The sequence below is a fragment of the Hemitrygon akajei genome, chromosome 11, assembly GCF_048418815.1.
Source record: "Hemitrygon akajei chromosome 11, sHemAka1.3, whole genome shotgun sequence".
Lineage (NCBI taxonomy): Eukaryota > Metazoa > Chordata > Chondrichthyes > Myliobatiformes > Dasyatidae > Hemitrygon > Hemitrygon akajei.
In genome coordinates this window covers 162980385-163003418 of record NC_133134.1, presented here as the reverse complement: position 1 = coordinate 163003418, position 23034 = coordinate 162980385, and the positions used below count along the sequence as shown (strand labels likewise).

At 44.2% G+C, this 23034-nt stretch overlaps 1 protein-coding gene across 1 annotated transcript in view; it reads right to left on the bottom strand.

Moving 5' to 3' along the window:
- The window catches only part of LOC140736217 (transcriptional repressor scratch 1-like), a 56108-nt gene extending 55800 nt beyond the window's left edge, over positions 1 to 308 (bottom strand). The window contains exon 1 of the mRNA XM_073062125.1: positions 36 to 308. Coding sequence (XP_072918226.1) covers positions 36 to 192 — 157 coding nt within the window. The 5' untranslated portion in view covers positions 193 to 308. The remainder of the gene's footprint in view (positions 1 to 35) is intronic.
- Positions 309 to 23034: the final 22726 nt, after the last annotated feature.

Sequence of the window (23034 nt, the reverse complement as noted above, 5' to 3'; positions counted from 1 at the left end):
ATGTATAAATAAATCAAATTGATCTGTGAACTCACCGTTCTCCGTGACCCGGAGCCCTAAGCTCCCTACAGAGTCTGTAATAGACTTGGTTATTGCATACGCGTTATCAAGGTGATGCTCTGTAGCTGAGACTGCAGAAGAAGAGTGGAAATCATCCAATTTCACCTTCTTAACGAGGAAGGATCGAGGCATTTTTAAAAAAAATAGAAAATTTTAAAAAAGAAATCCAAAATAATGTTCGAAGCCCCCGCAAGTGTTAGTCCTTGTTCTAGATTCAGCACCGGGACAGCTCCTGTGTGATGTTGCTCAGCCCGTATGAGGGGGAGGAGGGAGGGAGGGAGGAGGAGGAGGGATTGTCAAGAGAAGCTGAGATCAGCAAGCAAAGAGCATTTATATGGCGCGCAGCCTCCGAAATCAGGTGGTACGCGGAAATGGAGCTGCTTAACTTTAATCCATCAAATGTCTCCAGAGACACACATCAAATTACAACTGAACAGTCTGTGGGTTGCGCGCACACACACACACACACACACACACACACACACACACACACACACACACACACACACACACACACACACACACACACACACACACACACACACACACACACACACACACACACACACACACACACACACACACACACACACACACCATACAAGAGCGCCTGAGAAAAATAGTCCTTGTGTACCACATAAAGGCTGCTGGGAGAGATTCCCAAAATTGCAAAATGTGTACTTAAAAAATACTGTATTTCCGGCAGCGTTGCGAATTAGAGATCTCTCCAGCCCTGCTTGTACGCAATGTGTTACATCGTTATTTGCCTCATATCCAACGCGTCTTGAACCCACGAATCTTTTTGCACTTTCGCTAAGTCTTTCAGCAAATACATTTGCGCTTCATATTACTGGTGCTTAAAAACTCATTTTTAAGAGTTGCATATTAAATAACCTCACATGAATTTTGAGAGCTGTAAACATAATTAATAATCACAATTAATTATTAATGTGTTGTCTGATATGGTAACAACATTTCCCCAAGGATTTTAAACTGTCCTGCAGGATTATATTAACCAGAGAAACATAGAAGGTGCGGGAAATAAAATTGCTTATACAAAGATACATAAAATTTAGTAAAATCCTGCAAGAATTAAAGCTTCCTGGTCAGATAGCTGCGAGGTTAGAACAAATATGTGTGCATGCTTGGGAAAGGGATTCCAGATCTGGCCTCTAGTTTTGTGCTAAATTAGCAGATTTCAAGTCGGACAGCTGGGACTCCCACAACTGGTCTTGTCGCTCTCAGTTCAAAGAATAGAAAAATTAGCTTGAGTTTCCCATTCTATATATTGACCCCTGTTGGAAGTCTGGGTCAATAGATGTTTGATGAGGAGAGGTTTGAGGGTCAGCCCTGACGTCCTCTACAGTCACTCCGCCTGCCGGCGTCCTTTGTGCGGCCTCAGACGTCGATGACTAATGGGCTTCTTGGGTTATATCGGAGGGTGCCACTTCTCCGCCGGTCCCGCACTCAAATGAGGAAATCCCTAGTTTTGCAAGAGAATATAAAACGAAAACGAGCTTGAATCTTCCCTTCCAGTGGGTCGTACAGGATGTACTGGTTTAAAAGATCACTCGTCGTGCTGTCAGTTTGATGACACACCAAACAATTAGTCTCAAATCTGTATCAATACACCACCTGTTTACAAGGGCCACCCCGGTCAGTCTCGAGGGATCATGGCCTTACACTGCCCATCCATGGCTTGAAACTCTGTTAGAAGGGCTTGGTGCCCTGTTGTTCATTGACGTGAATTCAGAATTTTGCCCTCTCGCACCTACACTGTACTATACAGGCCCGCCGTTGATCGGGATTGGTCGGGATTGCGTCCTAGCTGTTTCCGGTGCACACGGATACCTGTACACGCCAGGACTGTACAATTTGGAGAGCAAGCTGCTGTCCATGCGGCAGTCTCCACCCCCGCCCCGTCCAAAGGAGCAGTGTTGCAGGGTTGCTGGTCTGCGTTGAGCCTCAGAAGCTCCAGCTCTGGATGTGGCTCCTTATGGTTGTCATAGCCGGCAGGTTGTGGGGGCAGTGTGGGGGTGGGGTGGGGTGCGGTGGCTGCGTTACTGGTAATGGGGATAAGCTCCCAATACCGTGCTTCTCAAACAGCCTCTGTCAACCAAGTCCAGCTCCTGGCCTTCACCTGTGGCTCAGCTACTAAGCCGGCGCAACCGTTTCTACTGACAGTGAGAGGGGCAAAGGCGGGTTAGTGGCATTTTAAGATTAGTCGCTTTGGACCGATGGAGCTTGTCAGCCATGGTTGGCAACTCATCTAGGAGAAGGAAAATTCTGATCTCTAACCTCTGCTGCTTTGCAGATATACTCAGTCATAGGGAAGGTTACACTATGTAAGAGCAGGGAAATTCATTTGCCTCCGCTTCCCAATCCATCATAAGAGCTGAAAAGGACTTCCTCCACTCTGGTGATTCTCCCTTCATCCCTCTTGAGAACAGGTATCAACAAACTCAAATTCTATCCCACTACAGTAATTCCCCGCTGTATCCTGAGACATACTTCTTCCTTATTAAAAGCTCAACTATTCCTATTGTCTACAGACTTCCTAATCAGACCTCCAACATTTTTCATCCGTCAATTAACAATGATACCAGTACAGATCCATGTTATAGGTATCCTGTCAGAGAAATGTTCATCACTTCCAGCCTCTGTCCTATCACACAGTTAATTTTACATCCAGTTCACCACCACACTTCAGATTCCCTGAGACTTAACCCTCTTGACTAGTCCACCATCAGAACAACATCACAAGCCTTTCTAAAGACCACATTGAAAAATACATCTCCCTGCCTTCATCAATTTTGGGTTATTTTCTCAATAAGTCAGTGGGGTTTGTCAGACTTGATCTCCCCAGCACAAAACCATTGTGATTGCCTCCTAATCAATCCCCACCATCTTCAAATGAACATAAATTCCCTACACTTCCCAACACTTCTCTACAATGAGTGTGAACAAAGGAAGAAGAAAATCAAAGCCAAAAGAAAAACTGTTGGAAAATCTCACTGGATCAGACAGCATATCTGGAGGCAAAGGGAAGGTCAAAGTAGAGGTGTACAAGATGATAAAGGCATAGATAGAGTGGATAGCCAGAGACTTTTTCTCATAGTAGAAATGGCTAATCCCAAGGGGGGCAGAATTTTAACGTATTAGGGGCGGGGAGGGAGTCAGAGCTACCTTCTTTATACAAAGAATGGTAGTTGCATGGCACACTCTGACAGTGGGATTTGTCAGACTTGATGTCTTCTGCTCAAAACCACTGTGATTCCTCCTATCAGTCCCCATCTTCTTCAAATGAACATGAATTACCTACACTTTCCAACACTTCTACCATCACTCTTGTTTGTTGTATCATATGATATGGATGATCATGGTCTTTCCACGACCATAATTGTTCTTGGCAAATTTTTCTACGGAAGTGGTTTCCCATTGCCTTCTTCTGGGCAGTGTCTTTACAAGATGGCTGATCACAACCATTATCAATGCTCATCAGATATTATCTGCCTGGCATTAGTGGTTGCATAACCAGGACTTGTGATGTGCACCAGCTTGTTATATGACCATCCATCACCTGCACCCATGGCTTCGCATGACCCTGATTTGGGGTGGGGGGGTGCTGAGCAGATGTTACACCTTGTTGAAGGGTGACCTTCAGGCTAGTGGAGGGACAGAATGCCTTATACTTCCTTCAGCTGAGATGTATCTCCACCCTGCCACCCAAGAGGCAGATATATTAAGAGTATTTAAGAAGCTCTTAGATAGGCATATGGATAATAGAAAAAAGGAGGATGATGTAGGAGAGGGGCGTTATAAAGTCAGTTAAAAGCTTGGCACAACATTGTGGGCTGGAGGGTTTCAACTATGCTGTAACTGTTTATGCTTTTTGTTCTTTTAATATGACTATTGAATGGACCTTTTATATATAATGATGAACTCTTGATCTGCTTTGGCATGACCCTTGCACTTTATGGAATCATTGGCCCTTCAATCCATCTAATCTGTGCCGAAACATTTAAACTGCCTACTCCCAATAACCTGCACCAAGACCATAGACCCTCCATACCACGACCATCCATGTACCTATCCAAACTTCTCCTAAACATTGAAATTGAGCTCGCATGCACCAGTTGCATTGGCAGCTCATTCCACACTTTTAAGAACCTCTGAGTGAAGAAGTTTCCACTTGTGTTCCCCTTAAGCCTTTTCTCCTTTCACCCTTAACCCATAAAATCCAGCTGTAGACCCAACCAACCTCAGCAGAAAAAGCCTGCTTGCATTTACTCTATTTATGCCCCTCATAATTTTGTTTACCTCTATCAAATCTCCCTTCAAACTTCTATGTTCCAAGGAATAAAGTCCCATCTTATTCAATCTTTCTTTATAATTGTCCTCCAGACCTGGCAACATCCTTTATTTGTTTACCTGCACTGCACTTGGACAGTACGGTACCGTAACAGTTAACATACCACTTTACACCACCCGCGACCTGTGTTCAATTCCCACTGCTGTCTGTAATGAAGATGTATGTTCTCTCAGTGACCACAAGGTTTTCTCCAGGTGCTCCTGTTTCCTCCCATATTCCAAAGATGTACGGCTTTGTGTTAGGGTTGGTAAGTCGTGGACATGCTATGTTGGTGTCAGAAGCATGGTAACAGTTGTGGGCTGCCCCCAGCACATCCTTGGACTGTGTTGGCTGTTTATGGAAATGGCTCATTTCAATGTACATGTTACCAATAAATCTAATCTTTATTTTCAACCTTTATGTTCTCTGCAACTACAACACTGTATTCAGAATCAGAATAATTTTTTATTATTACTGGCATATGTCGTGAAATTTGTTAACTTAGCAGCAGCAGTACAATGTAATACATGATAATATAGAAAAAGTAAATAAGTAACTCAACTGCAGTAAGTATATGTATGGATTTTAAATAGTTAAATTAAAAAAGTGCAAAAACAGAAATAATATTTAGAAAAAGCAAGTTAGTGGAGGGGAAGAAGCTGTTCCTGAATCGCTGAGTGTGTGCCTTCAGGCTTCTGTACCTCCTTCCTGATGGTAACAATGAGTTGAGGGCATGTCCTGGGTGATGGGGTTCCTTAATAATGGATGCTGCCTTTCTGAGGCACCGCTCCTTGAAGATGTCTTGAATATTATGGAGATTAGCATCCAAGATGGAGTTGACTAATTTTACAACTTTCTGTAGCTTCTTTCAGTCTTGTGCAGTGGCCCCTCCCCCACCATACTAGACAGTGATGCAGCCTGTCAGAATGCTTTCTATGGTACATCTGTAGAGGTTTCCTAGTGTTTTCAGTGACAAATCAAATCTCAAACTCCTAATGAAATATAACGGCTGTCTTGCCTTCCCTTTAGCTGCATTGATATGTTGGGACCAGGTTAGATCCTCAGAGACCTTGGCACCCAGGAACTTGAAATTGCTCACTCTCTCCAATTCTGATCCCTTTATGAGGATTGTTTTATATTTTCTTGTCTTACCCTTCATAAAGTCCACAGTCAGTTCTTTGACCTTACTGATATTGAATACAAGGTTGTTGCCATGACACCACACAATTAGCTGGTATACCTCACTCCTGTATGCCCCCTTGTCTCCATCTGAGATTCTACCAACAATGGTTGTATCATCAGCAAAATTATAGACGGCATTTGAGCTGTACCTAGCTTTCACTGCTCTTCTTCAGCACGGGTATAATTGTTGCCTTTTTGAAGCAGGTGGGAGCTTGCAGCCATAGCAGTGAGAGATTGAAAATGTCCTTGAATGTTCCCACCAGTTGGTTGGCACAAGTTTTCAGACCCTTACCAGGTACTTCACTGGGGCCTGCTGCCTTACCCTCCTGAGAGAGACTGACATTGACCTCCGAGACAGAGATCACTGAGTGCAGCAGGGATTTTCATAACTGTAGTTATACTCTCCCTTTCAAAGTGGGTGCAGAAGGTGTTGAGCTTGTCTGGTAGTGAAGCGTCACTGACATTCAAGCTATTGGTTTTCACTTTGTAGGAAGTTTGTATTCCTCATTCTGTTTAATTTTTACTACTGTTAAGTACTTATAATCTATCTGGGTGGCTTGCAAACAAAAGTTTTTCACTGTAATCTCAGTACATGTGACAATGATAAATCAGTAGCAATAACTAAATGAGTTGCCTTTATATTTTAGGTTAAAAAAAACCTTTAATGCATTAATGCATGGGATGTGCATTTTACTAGTAAGACCAACATTTATAGTCCATCCACCAATGCCTTCAGAAGCTGAAAGGTCTAGATAGAGTGGACGTGGAGAAGATGCTTCCTATAGTGATGGAGTTTAAAACAGAGGACACAGCCTCAGAATCAAGGATGTCCCTTCAATACAGCGATGAGGAGGAATTTCTTTAGCCACTGGGTGGTAAAGCTGTGGAATTCACTTCCACAAGAGGCTGTGAAGACCAAGACATTGGGTATATTTAAAGCAGAGGTAGATAGGTTTTTTAGGGCATCAAAGGTTACGGGGAGAAGGCAGGAGAATGGGTTGAGAGCAATAATAAATCAGCCATGATGGAATGGCGGAGCAGACTCAATGGGCCAAATGGCCCCGTCCTTCTCCCATGTCTGACGGTCTTATGTTCTTACCTTATTTTACTATTTTAATGAAATGGATCTGTATGCATGGAATGCCCTCAAGGTTTTTCACTGTACCTCAGTATATGTGACATTAATAAACCGATTTACAATTTATGGGGAATGGAGAATCCTCCAGTGTAAATAATTTTATTGCTCTAAGTGATTGAAGTAGAACACATCACAGCCAGCATCCTGTCTGCATCACGGCTTGGTGTGGCCAGGAGAGTGGGGTTGAGAGGGATAATAAGTCGGCCACGATGGAGCAGCAGAGCGGACTCAATAGGATGAATAGCCTAATTTTGCTCCTATCTTTTATGGTCTTGCAAGGTCATTTCAGAGATTGGTTTGGAGTCACTTATAATCCAGGCTAAGTGAGGGTGTTAGATTTTATATCCTGAACTATAGAATTGGTATCACGTTTAGCGCAATGTACAGCTTCGGGTGTTCCAGGGTTTGAAGTTCTATTCCAGCGCTGTCTTTAAGGAGTTAGATCCAGTCTCAATTTTCCCAGATTTGTTTTCAGTGACATGAATTGAAAACTCCCCAGCTGTTGTGGTGGGAATTGTGCTCATATCTCTGGATGAATAGTTCAGACCATTGCTTACTCAACCAGTAACTTAACCACCAATGCTGCTGTAACCCAATTTAGTGCACGAACAAACAGTTCGCAATCTGTCCAAGCAGCAGCATACAGTTAAAAGGCAGGAAACCCTTTGTTTAGGCATCCAAGCCAGACACTTAATACAGCCAATAAATTTGTAAATTAGCAACAAAACACCTGTTAGAGGAACCATTTCAGAATCCAGGGGCCAATGAGCAGTTCAGAGTTCTTTAACAGCTGCCAAGTAACATTGAATGGGTTTCCTCAAGAACACCATTAAAAGACATTCAAATTATTCCTCTATCCATCATTATATGACCAGTGAGACTATATAAAAGCACGTAAGCACGTCGTGCAATTACAAAGAAAGCACAACAGCGCCTCTACTTCCTTAGGAGTTTGTGGAGATTCAGCATCTAAAACTTTGACAAACTTCCATAGATGTGTAGTGGAGAGTGTATTGACTGGCTGCATCACTGCCTGGTATGGAAACACCAATGCCCTTGAATGAAAAAGAAGTGGATACGGCCCAGTCCATCACGGGTAAAGCCCACCCCACCACTGAACGCACCTACATGAAATGTTGTTGCAGGAAAACAGCATCTATCATCAGGGACCCCCACCGCCCAGGACATGCTCCCTTTTCACTGCTGCCATCAGAAAGAAGATACAGGATCCTCAGGACTCACACCACCAGGTTCAGGAACAGTTATTACCCCGCCACTCAACTTCACTTGCTCCATCCTCGAACTGTTCCCATAACCTATGAACTTGCTTTCAAGGGCTCTTCATCTCATGTTCTTGATATATTTTGCTTATTTATTTACAGACAGACAGACAGACATACTTTATTGATCCCGAGGGAAATTGGGTTTCGTTACCACCGCACCAACCAAGAATAGTGTAGAAATATAGCAATATAAAACCATAAATAATTAAATAATAATATTAATTATGCCAAGTGGAAATAAGTCCAGGAGCAGCCTATTGGCTCAGGGTGTCTGACACTCCGAGGGATGAGTTGTAAAGTTTGATGGCCGCAGACAGGAATGACTTCCTATGCCACTCAGTGTTACATCTCGGTGGAATGAGTCTCTGGCTGAATGTACTCCTGTGCCTAACCAGTACATTATGGAGTGGATGGGAGTCATTGTCCAAGATGGCATGCAACTTGGACAGCATCCTCTTTACAGACACCACTGTCAGAGAGTCCAGTTACACCCCCACAACATCACTGGCCTTACGAATGAGTTTGTTGATTCTGTTGGTGTCTGCTACCCTCAGCCTGCAGCCCCAGCACACAGCAGCAAATATGATAGCACTGGCCACCACAGACTCGTAGAACATCCTCAGCATCGTCCGGCAGATGTTAAAGGACCTCAGTCTCCTCAGGAAATAGAGACGGCTCTGACCCTTCTTGTAGACAGCCTCTGTGTTCTTTGACCAGTCCAGTTTATTGTCAATTCATATCCCCAGGTATTTGTAATCCTCCACCATGTCCACACTGACCCCTTGGATGGAAACAGGGGTCACCGGTGCCTTAGCCCTCCTCAGGTCTACCACCAGCTCCTTAGTCTTTTTCACAGTGACAAAGACGATGAGTCTGCTCACACCATGTGACAAAGTTTCCCACCGTAGCCCTGTACTCAGCCTCATCTCCCTTGCTGATGCATCCAACTATGGCAGAGTCATCAGAAAACTTCTGAAGATGGCAAGACTCTGTGCAGTAATTGAAGTCCGAGGTGTAGATGGTGAAGAGATTTACTATTATTATTTCTTTCTTTTTGTATTTATACAGTTTGTTGTCTTCTGCTCTCTGGATGAATACCCAAGTTGGTGCGGTCTTTCATTGATTCTGTTATTGTTATTATTCTATAGATGTATTGAGTACACCCACAAAAAATGTATCTCAAGCTTGTAAAATGGTAGCATATATGTACTTTGATAATAAATTTACTTTGAACTTTGAAATAACATTCAACAATTGTTTTACTTTCAGTGCATAATTTCCCAGTTTCTTTCTACCTCATAGGGATTGTTACTACCCTACTTCTCAATGCCTCTCATTATTTAAAATACTTCTATAAGGCCGTCCCTCTTTCTCCTATGTTCTAAGGTATAAAGACTTAGCCTGAACAACTTCTCCCTATAACTCAGGCCTCCTAGTTTTGGTAACATCCTCATATATCTTCATTGTAAAATTTCCTTTCCCTTATGCTGAATTGCAAGCCTTAGGTCCTGCCTCCTTTCCCTCCACCCAATTCTCCGTCAATCGATCTGACTTCTTGAGCATTTACAGAGAAAATGGAGAAGTTCAGTGCTTGCTGCATTTACAAATTTTTTTTTTGGGATCTCTCATAGAAATGGCCTGAGCATTTGATGGCTCTGGCCATGTGCTTGCTTGAGTTCAGAAGACTGAAGGAGGATCTCATTGAAACCTAACGAGTATTGGAAGGCCTAGATAGAATGAATGTGGAGAAGGTTTCCTGTACTGGGGAGTCTAGGGCCAGTGGGCACAGCCTCAGAATAGAAAGACACCCCTTTAGAACAGAGATGAAGGGGAATTTCTTTGTCTAGAAGGTGTGACTTTGTAAAGCTCATTGCCAAAGGCAGCTATAGAGGCAAAGTCATTGGGTGCATTTAAAGTGGAGGTTGATAGGTTCTTGATTAGTAAGGGCATCAAAGGTTATGGGGATAAGACAGGAGAATGGAGTTGAGAGGGGTAATAAATCTGCCATGTTAGAATGACAGAGCAGATTCAATGGGCCAAGACTTAATTCTGCTCCTATGTCTTAATGTTTTATATTGTCTAATGGAAAATCCTTTTACAAAGTCATATTTAGATAAAAATTTTGATGTTCACCACAGGATTATCATCCAATAGCATTTAAGTCTCACCCACAAAAGGGAATATTGGAACATTGGATCAGGATAGAAAACTGTGACAAACTCCTATAGATGCACAGTATGGTATGGAAGCACCACTGCTCAGGAGTGGAAAAGACTACAGAAAGTGATGGATACAGCCCTGTCCATCACAGACAATACCTCCCCATCACTGAACACATCTACAAGGAGCACTGTCACAAAAAAGCAGCATCTGTCATCAAAGATCCCACCATTCAGGCTATGCTCTCTTCTCACTAATATAGTCGGACAGGAGTTACTGGAGCCTTAGGTCCCACAGCACCAGGTTCAGGAACAGTTACTACCCTATAACCATCAGGCTCCTGGACCAGTGTAGATAACTTCACTCACTGCAACTCTGAACTGATCCCGTAAACTGCAGACACACTTTCAAATCACAAACCAGAGAAAATCTGCAGTTGCTGGAAATCCGAGCAATACACACAAAATGCTGGAGGAACTCAGCAGGCCAGACAGCATTGACTGTTTACTCTTTTCCACAGATGCTGCCTGGCTTGCTGAGTTCCTCCAGCATTTTGTGTGTGAGACTCACTTTCAATGTCTCTATAATTCATGATCTCAATATTACTTATTTTTTTATTTGCGCATTTTGTCTTCTTTTGCACATTGGTTGTTTGTCAGTCTACATGTATAGTTTTTCATAAATTCTATTGTACTTCTTTATTTTCCTGTAAAAGCCTGCAAGAAAATAAATCTCAGGGTAGATATTATAGGCTACCATATTAGCATATGCATACTTGAATAAACTTTACTTTGTCTTTGAAGAGGTGAAATTTCTGGTGCATGAAGTTATGGTGTTGGACAGGGAGATAATAGGCCTTTCAGCCACCGTGTCCACACCAAACATCGAGTGGCTAATTGAATGTCACCTTTGAATACTATTCCCACTTACCGGAAGTTGGCCTATAGCCAAGTGCATGTCCAGGGAGCTCCTGTCTCCATACCTTCTCAGGCAATGTGTACTACTCCACTTTAACTTCAGCCCTTTACCGTTTCCACTTATCACCTCCCAGCTTCTCACTTCATCTCCCCTGCCACGCCCTCCCTCCTTTCTCCTCACCCAGTCTCGACCATCACCTCCCAGCTTGTACTCCTTCCCACTCCCTGCCACCATCTTATTCTGCTCAGGAAGAGTCTCAGCCCAAAACGCCGACCGTTTATTCCCCTCCAAAGATGCTGCCTGAGTTTCTCCAGTTTTTTGCGCGTGTAGCCCAAAATATAATTTATTTTCCTTAAGCCTTTTTCTACCCTCAACAAAGAACAGAATTACTAATCCCAAGACTCATTCCTCTCTAACAGACACCCCTACATGTCGTAGACCCCTCCTGGTCCCATATGCACACTGGCTGGATTAATTATATCTGCTGCACATGGTTCCACTCAGCCAATGCTTCTGAATCAGCCTGCGACCTATTGATTTTGTCTCTATTACAATTTCTTGCAAATATCAGCAAATTATCCACTCCATTGACTAATATAAAACTACCACTGTGAAAGGAGGCAAACCGTTGCCGCAACTGGAGTGAGTTGGAAATCTATTTCTTTTGAGAAGAAATTAAAAGAATGATTGAAGTGAAGGTGTGAAGAATGCCTTTTAATGACTGAACATGCAGACAGTGGAACGCTTGCACGACTCCGAAGCCAAGTGGACACTAGGGACTGCAGGTGCTGGGATCTGGAGGAACTCAACAGCATGTTGAGCAGCATCTGTAGGATGGTGAAGAAAAATGTTGAAGCTTTGGATCCAAACCCTCTGTCAGGACAGAGAGCGGAGAGGGGGAGGTGGACAGCACAAAGACTATCTAACCAGCGCAGGCCATTCAGCCCATCGAGCCTTCCTCCAAACTCATTCGTGGCTGAGCGATGAGAAAGGAGCCTGAGGCGATTGGTGGATTGAGGAGGGGTGTAAGGTGACAAACAGATGGTCCCAGGTAGGGGAGGGGAGCAGATGAAATTGAACAAAAACACAAACTTTTATGACACGAAACGTTCTGAAACGTGGATCATCCCTGATGAAGATGGTGGGGTTTGTCACTGAAATGTTGGTTATAATTGATACCTGTACCCGGCTGGAAGCCCGAGAGGTGTTTACTTATAAAGTGCAATAATCACATAAAATTTGAGATGGAGGAGAGTGGTCGCACAAGCTCCATCCTTCCGTGAAGAACAACACCACGTTGAGTCCAAACGCCATCGTTCCAGCTACCGACCGTCATGGACTCCATTGTCTCCGTGGAGAGTGACCGCTGACCTCTCGCATTCGTTTCAGTGCTTCAGTCTTCCTCGACGCTTCTTGGGCAAGAAACCGTCAGGCTTGAGTAACGTGGGTTCTGCGGCTGCTGTGAATGGGAAGCTGATTCTGTTGTTGCCAACTGAACCCGACAACTTGCAGAGGATTCCTGCTCATCTTGGATTTCCTTCCAGTATTGACTGTGTCTTGAGCTGACAAAGTTGCCAGGATTCAATTTCATGTTTATTCGTCACATGTACATAGTGAAGTGCGCTGATTGTGTTAACAGCCAACACACTTGAGGCTGTGCTACGGCCAACCCGCAAGTGCCAACACACACTCTGGCACCAACATAGCAAGTCCACAATGCTCAGCGGAGCAACTTGGAGCAGAACAAAATGGAACACAAAACAAACTCCATTCCCCCCTCCCACCCAGCACCTACACAGTTCTTTAACCCCAGGACAGGTCTCCGGCGAACACAGGCTTGGGTCTGTAGACACCAGCCCTCGACTTCTTGTCTTAAAGCAAATTAAGATTACCGTGGGGCACCATCGTAGCATAGCAGTTAGCACAACGCTTTTACAGCCTGAGGAGTTGGAGTTTGGAGTTCGATTCTGACACCTTCCGTAGGAGTTTGTACTTCCTTCCCATGAACCGTGTGGGTTTCCTCCGGGTACTCCTGCTTCTTCCCACATTCCAAAGACACATCGGTTAGTAGGTTAATTGGTCATTGTAAATCATCCCGTGATTAGGCTGGGGTTAAATAGATCCGTTGCCGGGTGGGCTGGAAGGGGCTGTCCCGGGCTGCATCTCTAAAATGAAAGAAGGGAAGAAAGGAAGGAAGAAAAGAAGGGAGGGAGGAAGGAAGGGAGGGAGAAAGGAAGGGAGTGAGGGATGTAGGAAGGAAGGAGGGAGTGAGGAAGGAAGGAAGGGAGGAAGAAGGAAAGGAGGAAAGGAGGAAGGAAGCAAGGAAGGAAGGGAGGAAAGGAGGAAGGGAGGGAAGGTGGGAGGAAGGGAGGGAGGAAGAAGGAAGGAAGGGAGGAAGGGAGGTAGGGAGGGAGGAAGGAAGTAAAGGAAGGGGAGAAGGATTGGAGGGAGGGAGGGAGGAAGGAAGGACATCCTCATAGTATCATCGCTCTCTGCAGCGAGATGCCAAGCAGTGTCATGAGCACAGAACTGTCAACGTCCTTAAGAAAGGAAATTGACAAGTTTCTGTGAAAAGAGAACGTGATCAGCGATGGAGGATTGGTGGTTTAGATTGTGATGTATCAGGAGCCCCTTTGATAGTGTTAGGAAATTATTCCCCATGATCACTTTCAATTTGCTGGCAGATTTTTTTTGTTCCTTTTCTTTCCAAGAAGTGTTTTTCTCCAAGGCAAAACAGCCCTCTTGACTGACAGCCCCTTCACCACCTTAAACATTCACTCTCTCCACCGCACACAGCAGTTCTTGCTTCTCCAACGCCAAGCGCAAGATCATTACTCTATTCGGAATTAGAATCAGGTTTAATACCACTGGCATATGTCATGAAATTTGTGGTTTTACAGCAGCAGTACATGCATTACAGAATAATAAAAGAAAAACTAGAAACATATATTAAAATTAAATTAATTAAGTAGTGCAAAAAGAGACCAAAAAAAAAGAAAAAGAATGGTGAGGTAGTGTACATGGGTTTATTGTCCATTCAGAAATCTGATGGCGGAGGGGAAGAAGCTGTTTCTAAAACATTGAGTGTATGTCTTCAGGCTCCTGTATCTCCTCATTGATAGTAGCAATGAGAAGAGAGTCCTGAGTAATGGGGGTCCTTAATGATGGATGCTGCCTTTCTTGAGGCATCGTCTTCTGAAGATGTCTTTGGTGCTGGGTAGGCTAATGCCCATGACCTAATATACAGAGTGATCTTGGGGTACAAGTCCCTCGCTCCCTGACAGTGGCCAGGCAAGTAAAAATGGTGGTAAAGCAGGATATGGCATGCCTGCTTTCACTGATTGGGACACTGAGTATTAGAGTCAGGGAGATGTGTAGCAGTTATATAATACTCCGGTGAGATCACACTTGGAATAATGTGTACAGTTCTGGACATCCCATTCTAAGAAGGATGTAGAGGCTTTGGAAAGGGTGCAGAAAAGGTTTACCTGGAGTTCCCAGGAACTGCCTGGAACTGGAGGATATGAGTTATAAGGAGATGTAGAAAAAACTTAGGTTGTTTCCCCTGGAGCTAAGGAGAAACCTGTTCGAAGATTTGAAAATCATAAGCAGTACAAATAGGATAGATAGCATATTTTCCCAAATGTCAAATATTAGAGGAATTGTATTAAAATAAGAGGGGGAAGAGCAGGGAGAGGGGCAAAGTTTAAAGGGGATGTGTGGGGCACAGTGAGTGATGGGTGTTATAATGGACTCCAGGGGAGTGGTGGAAGCAGACACGATAGTGGTGTTTAAGGGGCTGTTAGATAGACACATTAATACGTAGGGAATGACGGGACGTGGATCATGTGCCAGCAGTAACAACTTAGTTTAATTTGGCATCATGGGAGCCTGGGGATAAACTTGTGGATGTTTAGTTTTTACTTTAGTGAGGCATACACTTATGACATGGTAGCATACGACATTTGCCATTCACGTACCTTCACAGATAACCCAAAATGAATTATGTAACCAAAGAATGCTTAATCAAACAATATATTTATGGTATTACTTAAATCTTACTGAAATATTAAATACACCCTGCATAGATATAAAATCCAACTCAATATTGAAAGCATCTCAGCTGGTATACATATACAGAAGCAGTATACTTTATCTATACAGTACCTGTATTAGATCCTCAGCATAGTAAATTTTAATTGTCCCATTCAGGCCTAAAGATTTAATCACTGTGGTGGATTTCTTACTCTGGTGGGATAACGTCTCTTGCCTGAAAAGAGGTATCACTCTGTTTGGCAGGAGAGACTTAGGCTGTGAAATAATCTTAGGCTCTGGGGCTTCTTCCGTTGTGGTCGTAAGAGTTGACTCTGGGGCTGCAGGAAGCAGTTCTGACAGCTCTGGCCATCTTTCTTCTCTGACAATTGACTCTGCTCTCCTCAACTGATCGATTTGTCGTCTCCAGATTGTATCAGAAGCAATCTCCAGTTCAGTCCTTAATCTTCCCCAGTATCCACTTCTGACCATCTCTGTAGTCCCTTGCCAGGATGTTTTCTCCAGGAGTGAAACATCGAACCTCCTTGTTTGAGGAGCCCTTGATTGGTCTCATCTGTTTGGTCTGCACGCTCCTTCTGAGACTGGCTTTGAGGAGTGCAAGTGATGACCCAGGAACAACACAGGTAGTTAGTTGTTGAGTGCGCTGCACTGCGAAATGCAAGGAGGAAATTCGCGAGCTTCTGATTCAGTGTTAGTGCAGTGTGTTGTGCTGACATTGCTTGCAGTGTGTTCTTCAGACTCTGAACAAAGCTTTCCACCAACCCATTCACAGCTGGGTGATACGGTGCAGATGTAATTTACCTTATTCCATTCATTTTCAGGAATGGCTGAGATTGTTCTGCAACAAACCGTGGTCCATTTTCACTGACTTAGTGTGCGAGGCTGTAGAGGAGGCTAATCACAAACCAGAGAAAATCTGCAGATGCTGGAAATCCAAGCAACACACACAAAATGTTGGAGGAACTCAGCAGGCCAGGTAGCATCTATGAAAAAGAGTAAACAGTCGATGTATCGGGCCAAGACTCTTCATCAGAACCCGACTGTTTATGCTTTTCCGTAGGCGCTGCCTAGCCTGCTGAGTTCCTCCAGCATTTGTGTGTGTGGCTGTAATGGAAACATAGAAACATAGAAAGCCTACAGCATAATACAGGCCCTTCGGCCCACAAAGCTGTGCCGAACATGTCCCTACCTTAGAACCATAGAACCATAGAACACTACAGCACAGTACAGGCCCTTCAGCCCTCCATGTTGTGCCGACCCATATAATACTTAAAAAAAAGTACTAAACCCACACTACCCCATAACCCTCCATTTTTCTTTCATCCATTTGCTTGTCCAAGAGGCTCTTAAATACCCCTGATGTTTTAGCCTCCACCACCATCCCTGGCAAGTCATTCCAGGCACTCACAACCCTCTGTGTAAAAAACTTACCCCTGATGTCTCCCCTAAACTTCCCTCCCTTAATTTTGTACATATGCCCTCTGGTATTTGCTATTGTGCCCTGGGAAACAGGTACTGACTATCCACCCTATCTATGCCTCTCATAATCTTGTAGACCTCTATCAAGTCCCCTCTCATTCTTCTACGCTCCAAAGAGAAAAGTCCCAGCTCTGCTAATCTTGCTTCATATGACTTGTTCTCCAATCCAGGCAACATCCTGGTAAATCTCCTCTGCACCCTCTCCATAGCTTCCACATCCTTCCTATAATGAGGTGATCAGAATTGAACACAATACTCTAAGTGCGGTCTCACTGGAGATTTGTAGAGTTGCAACATGACCTCTCTACTCTTGAACTCAATCCCCCTGTTAATGAAGCCTAGCATCTCATAGGCCTTCTTAACTACCCTATCAACCTGTGCAGCGACCTTGAGGGATGTATGGATTTGAACCTCAAGGTCCCTTTGTTCATCCACACTCTTAAGGAACTGACCATTAATCCTGTACTCAGTCTTCTGGTTTGTCCTTCCAAAATGCATCACCTCACACTTGTCCGGATTGAACTCCATCTGCCATTTTTCTGCCCAACTCTGCAGTCTGTCTATATCCTCTTGTAACCTTTGACCACCTACAACTCCATCCACAACTCCTCCAATCTTCATGTCATCCGCAAACTTACTCACCCATCCTTCCGCCTCTACATCCAGGTCATTTATAAAAATCACAAATAGCAGAGGTCCCAGGACAGATCCCTGCGACACTCCACTAGTCACCGACCTCCAGGCAGAATACTTTCCTTCCACAACTACCCTCTGCTTTCACCCTTTAAGCCAATTTTTTATCCAAACAGCCAAGGCTCCACTTATCCCATGCCTCATGACTTTTTGGATGAGTCTCTCATGAGGGACCTTGTCACATGCTTTGCTAAAGTCTATGTAGACCACATCCACTGCCCTACCCTCATCAATTTCTTTTGTTACCCTACCTAGGCTTTATCCATAGCCCTCTATTCTTCTAAGCTCCATGTAGCCATCCAGGAGTCTCTTAAAAGACCCTATCGTTTCCGCCTCCACCACCGTCGCTGACAGCCCATTGCACGCACTCACCACTCCCTACGTAAAAAATTAACCCCTGACATCTGCTCTGTTCCTACTTCCAAGCACCTTTAAACTGTGCCCTCTTGTACTAACCATTTCAGCCCTGGGGAAAAGCCTCTGACTATCCACACGATCAATGCCTCTCATTATCTCGTACACCTCTATCAAGTCACCTCTCATCCTCCGTCGCTCCAAGGAGAAAAGGCCGAGTTCACTCAAACTATTCTCATAAGGCATGCTCCCCAATCCAGGCAACATCCTCATAGATCTCCTCCGCACCCTTTCTATGTTTCCACGTCCTTCCTGTAGTGAGGCAACCAGAATTGAGCACAGTGCTCCAAGTGGGGTCTCATCAGGGTCCTATATAGCTGCAACATTACCTCTCGGCTCTTAAACTCAGTCCCACGATTGATGAATGCCAATGCACCATATTCCTTCTCAACCACAGAGTCAACTTGTGTAGCAGCTTTGAGTGTCCTATTGTCTCGGACCCCAAGATCCCACTGATCCTCCACACTGCCAAGAGTCTTACCATTTATACTATATTCTGCCATCATGTTTGACTTACCAAAATGAACCACCTTACACTTATCTGGGTTAAACTCCATCTGCTACTTCTCAGCCCAATTTTGCATCCTATCAATGTCCCACTGGAACCTTTGACAGCCCTCCACACTATCCACAACACCCCCAACCTTTGTGTCATCAGCAAATTTACTAACCCATTCCTCCACTTCCTCATCCAGGTCATTTATAAAAATCACAAAGAGCTGGAGTCCCAGAACAGATCCCTGAGGCACACCACCGGTCACCAGCCTCCATGCAGAATATGACCTGTCTACAACCTGTCTTTGCCTTCTGTGGGCAAGCGAGTTCTCGATCCACAAAGCAGTGCCCCCTTGGATCCCATGCCTCCTTACTTTCTTAATAAACCTTGCATGGAGTACCTTATCAAATGCCTTGCTGAAATCCATATACACTACATCTACGGCTCTACCTTCATCAATATGCTTAATCACATCCTCAAAAAATTCAATCAGGCTCATAAGGCATGACCTGCCCTTTACAAAGCCATGCTGACTATTTCTAATCATATTATGCCTCTCCAAATGTTCATAAATCCTGCCTCTCAGGATCTTCTCCATCAACTTACCAACCACTGAAGTAAGACTCACTGGCCTATAATTTCCTGGGCTATCCCTACTCCCTTTCTTGGATATGGGAACAACATCCGCAAGTCTCCCGTCCTCTGGAACCTCTCCTGTCCTCATTGATGATGCAAAGATCATTGCCAGAGGCTCAGCAATCTCCTCCCTCGCTTCCCACTGTAGCCTGGGGTACATCCCATTAGGTTCCGTTGACTTATCCAACTTAATGCTTTCCAAAAGCTGCAGCACATCCTCTTCCTTAATATCTACATGCTCAAGCTTTTCAGTCCACTGCAAGTCATCCCTACAAACGCCAAGATCCTTTTCGCCAAGTCACCAAGTATTCGTAGTGAATACTGAAGCAAAGTATTCATTAAGTGCCTTTGCTATTTCCTCCTTTTCCATTGTCACATTTGATTGGTCCAATTATTTCACATCTTATCCTCTTGCTCTTCACATACTTATAGAATGCCTTGGGGTTTTCCTTAATCATGTCTCATGGCCCCGTCTGGCTCCCCTAATTTCATTCTTAAGCTGCTTCCTGCTTGCCTTATAATCTTCTAGATTCATATCATTACCTAGTTTTTTGAACCTTTCGTAAGCTCTTCTTTTCTTCTTGACTAAATTTACAACAGCCTTTGTGCACCACGGATCTTGTACCATCCTTTCCATGTCTCATTGGAACGTACCTACTCAGAACCCCACGCAAATATCCCCTGAACATTTGCCACATTTCTTCGGTACATTTCCTGAGAACATCTGTTTCCAATTTATGCTTCCAAATTCCTGCCTGATAGCCTCATAGTTCCCCTTACTCCAATTAAACATTTCCCTAACTTGTCTGTTCCTATCCCTCTCCAATGATATGGTAAAGGAAATCGAATTGTGATCACTTTCTCCAAAATGCTCTCCCACTGAGAGACCTGACACCTGACCAGGTTCATTTCCCAGTACCAGATCAAGTTCAGCCACTCCTCTTGTAGGCTTATTTACATATTGTGTGAAGAAAATTCCTGAACACACCTAACAAACTCCACCCATCTAAACCCCTCACTCTAGGGAGATGCCAATCAATATTTGGGAAAGTAAAATCTCCCACCAAAACAACCCTGTTATTATTACTCCTTTCCAGAATCTGACTCCCTATCTGCTCCTCGATGTCCCTGTTACTATTGGGTGGTCTATAAAAATCACCCAGTAGAGTTATTGACCCCTTCCTATTCCTACCTTCCACCCACAGAGACTCCGTAGACAACCCCTCCATGACTTGCTCCTTTTCTGCAGCCGTGACAGTATATCTGATCAACAGTGCCACACCCCCATCTCTTTTGCCTCCCTCCCTATCCTTTCTGAAACACCTAAAGCCTGGCACTTAGATAGATAGATAGATAGATAGATACTTTATTCATCCCCATGGGGAAATTCAACTTTTTTCCAATGTCCCATACACTTGTTGTAGCAAAACTAATTACATACAATACTTAACTCAGTAAAAAATATGATATGCATCTAAATCACTATCTCAAAAAGCATTAATAATAGCTTTTAAAAAGTTCTTAAGTCCTGGCGGTAGAATTGTAAAGCCTAATGGCATTGGGGAGTATTGACCTCTTCATCCTGTCTGAGGAGCATTGCATCGATAGTAACCTGTCGCTGAAACTGCTTCTCTGTCTCTGGATGGTGCTATGTAGAGGATGTTCAGAGTTATCCATAATTGACCGTAGCCTACTCAGCGCCCTTCGCTCAGCTACCGATGTTAAACTCTCCAGTACTTTGCCCACGACAGAGCCCGCCTTCCTTACCAGCTTATTAAGAGGCGTCCCTCTTCTTAATGCTTCCTCCCCAACACGCCACCACAAAGAAGAGGGCGCTCTCCACAACTGACCTATAGAACATCTTCAGCATCTCACTACAGACATTGAATGACGCCAACCTTCTTAGGAAGTACAGTCGACTCTGTGCCTTCCTGCACAAGGCATCTGTGTTGGCAGTCCAGTCTAGCCATTCCTGCCCCTGCACCACCCAAGTCTCTGTAATGGCCACAACATCAGAGCTCCAAGTGCTGATCCACGCTCTAAGCTCATCCGCTTTGGGAGGCTATTGGGAGCAATTCTGGCCACTTTGTAGCTGCATCCACTACTACCAAGAAATATGTGCCCATGAATGATCTGACAAAATCCTCATGAATCCTCTGCCAGGGCAATGCAGGCCATTCCCAGGGATGGAGAGGCACTGCTCTTGGCATCTTCTGGACATGTTGGCATCCTGAAGAGTGCATGGCAAGATGCTCGATCTGCTGATCTATACCAGGCCACCAGACAAATCTTTGAGCCAACACTTTCATTTTCACCATGCCTAGATGACCAGCATGTAGCTCCTCCAATCTCAGCTTGGATGGTACAACAATTCTCAATGTAAGTTAACACCCATCAAGGGCAAATTCATCCCAGCATTGGTAAAAATATGGGAACTGGAATTTGTGCTGCACATTCCAACCATCTTGGATGGCCTTGTAGACCTGAGACAGTGTGGAGTCTTTTCTGATTTCCCATTGGATCATCTCTGCCATAATAAGGAGACCTTTGATTTGCAATAGGGAGAATAGACCATAAAACCATAGGATATAGGAGCACAATTAGGCCATTTGGCCCATCGAGTCTGCTTTGCCATTTCATCATAGGTAATCCAATTTTCCTCTCAGCCCCAATCTCCTGCCTTCTCCCCATATCCCTTCATGTCCTGGCCAATCAAGAAACTATCAACCTCTGCTTAAAGTATACATGAAGACTTGGCCTCCACAGCTGCCTGTGGCAAAGAATTCCACAAATTCAGCACTCTCTGGCTAAAGAAATTCCTCCTCACCTCCATTCTAAAAGGATGCCCCTCTATTCTGACAATATGTCAAGAGGCATATCTTCTTGGTAAAGTTTTCAGGTACTTCCCTTTCCAAAGGCAAATGGGACAATCCATCAGCATTTCCATGATTACGGTAGTTGTCCTCTTGAATTCAATCTTGTGTTGTGCTCACCATGAAACAGAGACCCTCGCTGCATTCGTGCTGCTGCTGTTAGTGGGACACCCTTCTGTGGATTGAAAATGGACACCAGTGGTTGATTATCGATAATGAGGGTAAACTTTCTCCCTTACAAGTGCCGGTTGAAATGTTTCACACCCCAAACCAGACTCATAATTTTTCTCTGCAGCAGTAAGGGAACCTGATGCAAAGGCTCATGGGAGTTCACTTCCATCACTCATAACATGTGACATGACTGCACCTACACCATAACGCGAGGCGTCACAGGCAAGCTTCACAGGACGATGCGGATCATAATGTGTGAGCACAGCGTCTGATGTCACCATTTCCTTTACCTTTTTGAAAACCACCTCATTTTGCTTCATCCATTGCCATTTTTTCCCTCGAGTTCAAGGGGTGGAGCACAGCAGCCAGGTTATAGTAACTGACCCATCCTGAGAAGGACCATAACTGTGACATGTCCTTTGGCCTTGGCGCATCCACCACTACTTGAACTTTCTCCGTACACTTGAGTAATCCATGTGCATTGATGGTGTGACCACAGTCGGTGATGCTTGGTTTAAAGATGGGAGTAGGCAATTTTGATGGGACTAAATGGTCTGAAGGGCCTGTTTCTGTGCTGTTCTTCTCTATGACTCTATGATTTGTTGTATCATGCTCTGAGGCCATAACCTTCTGATCTGTCTTGAGAATTTGGAGATGTTCCTTGTCATTCTTAACTGTATCAGTGATGTCATCCAGGTAATACTTAGTGCCAGGTCAGCCTTTCAGCACCTGGTCCATAGCTTCTTGCCAAAGTGCAGGTGCAGATGCCTCTCCAAAAATACATTATATTATACCTCCATGAGATCTAGCTCACTGGCTGCTTTATCATGGATGGTATAAGGAACCAAACGGGCTTTGTAAAACTTGGGTGTGGCATTTTCATTTAACACTATTTTACCCTTTTTATGTTTAAGTTTTCCAATGCCGTCCTTGAACACTGCTGTGGTATCATCCAGTATCTTTCTTAATTGGCTTTCAGTTGAGTCTATTGTGGGGGATATGACATGCAAATAGTGAACGTGCCTCCAGTCAAGATGTAGTTGTCTCAGCCACTCATATTCCCACAATGCTGGCCCTCCTGTTTTTAACATGTACAAGCCCAATGTGGCTTGTTGGCTGTTGTATTT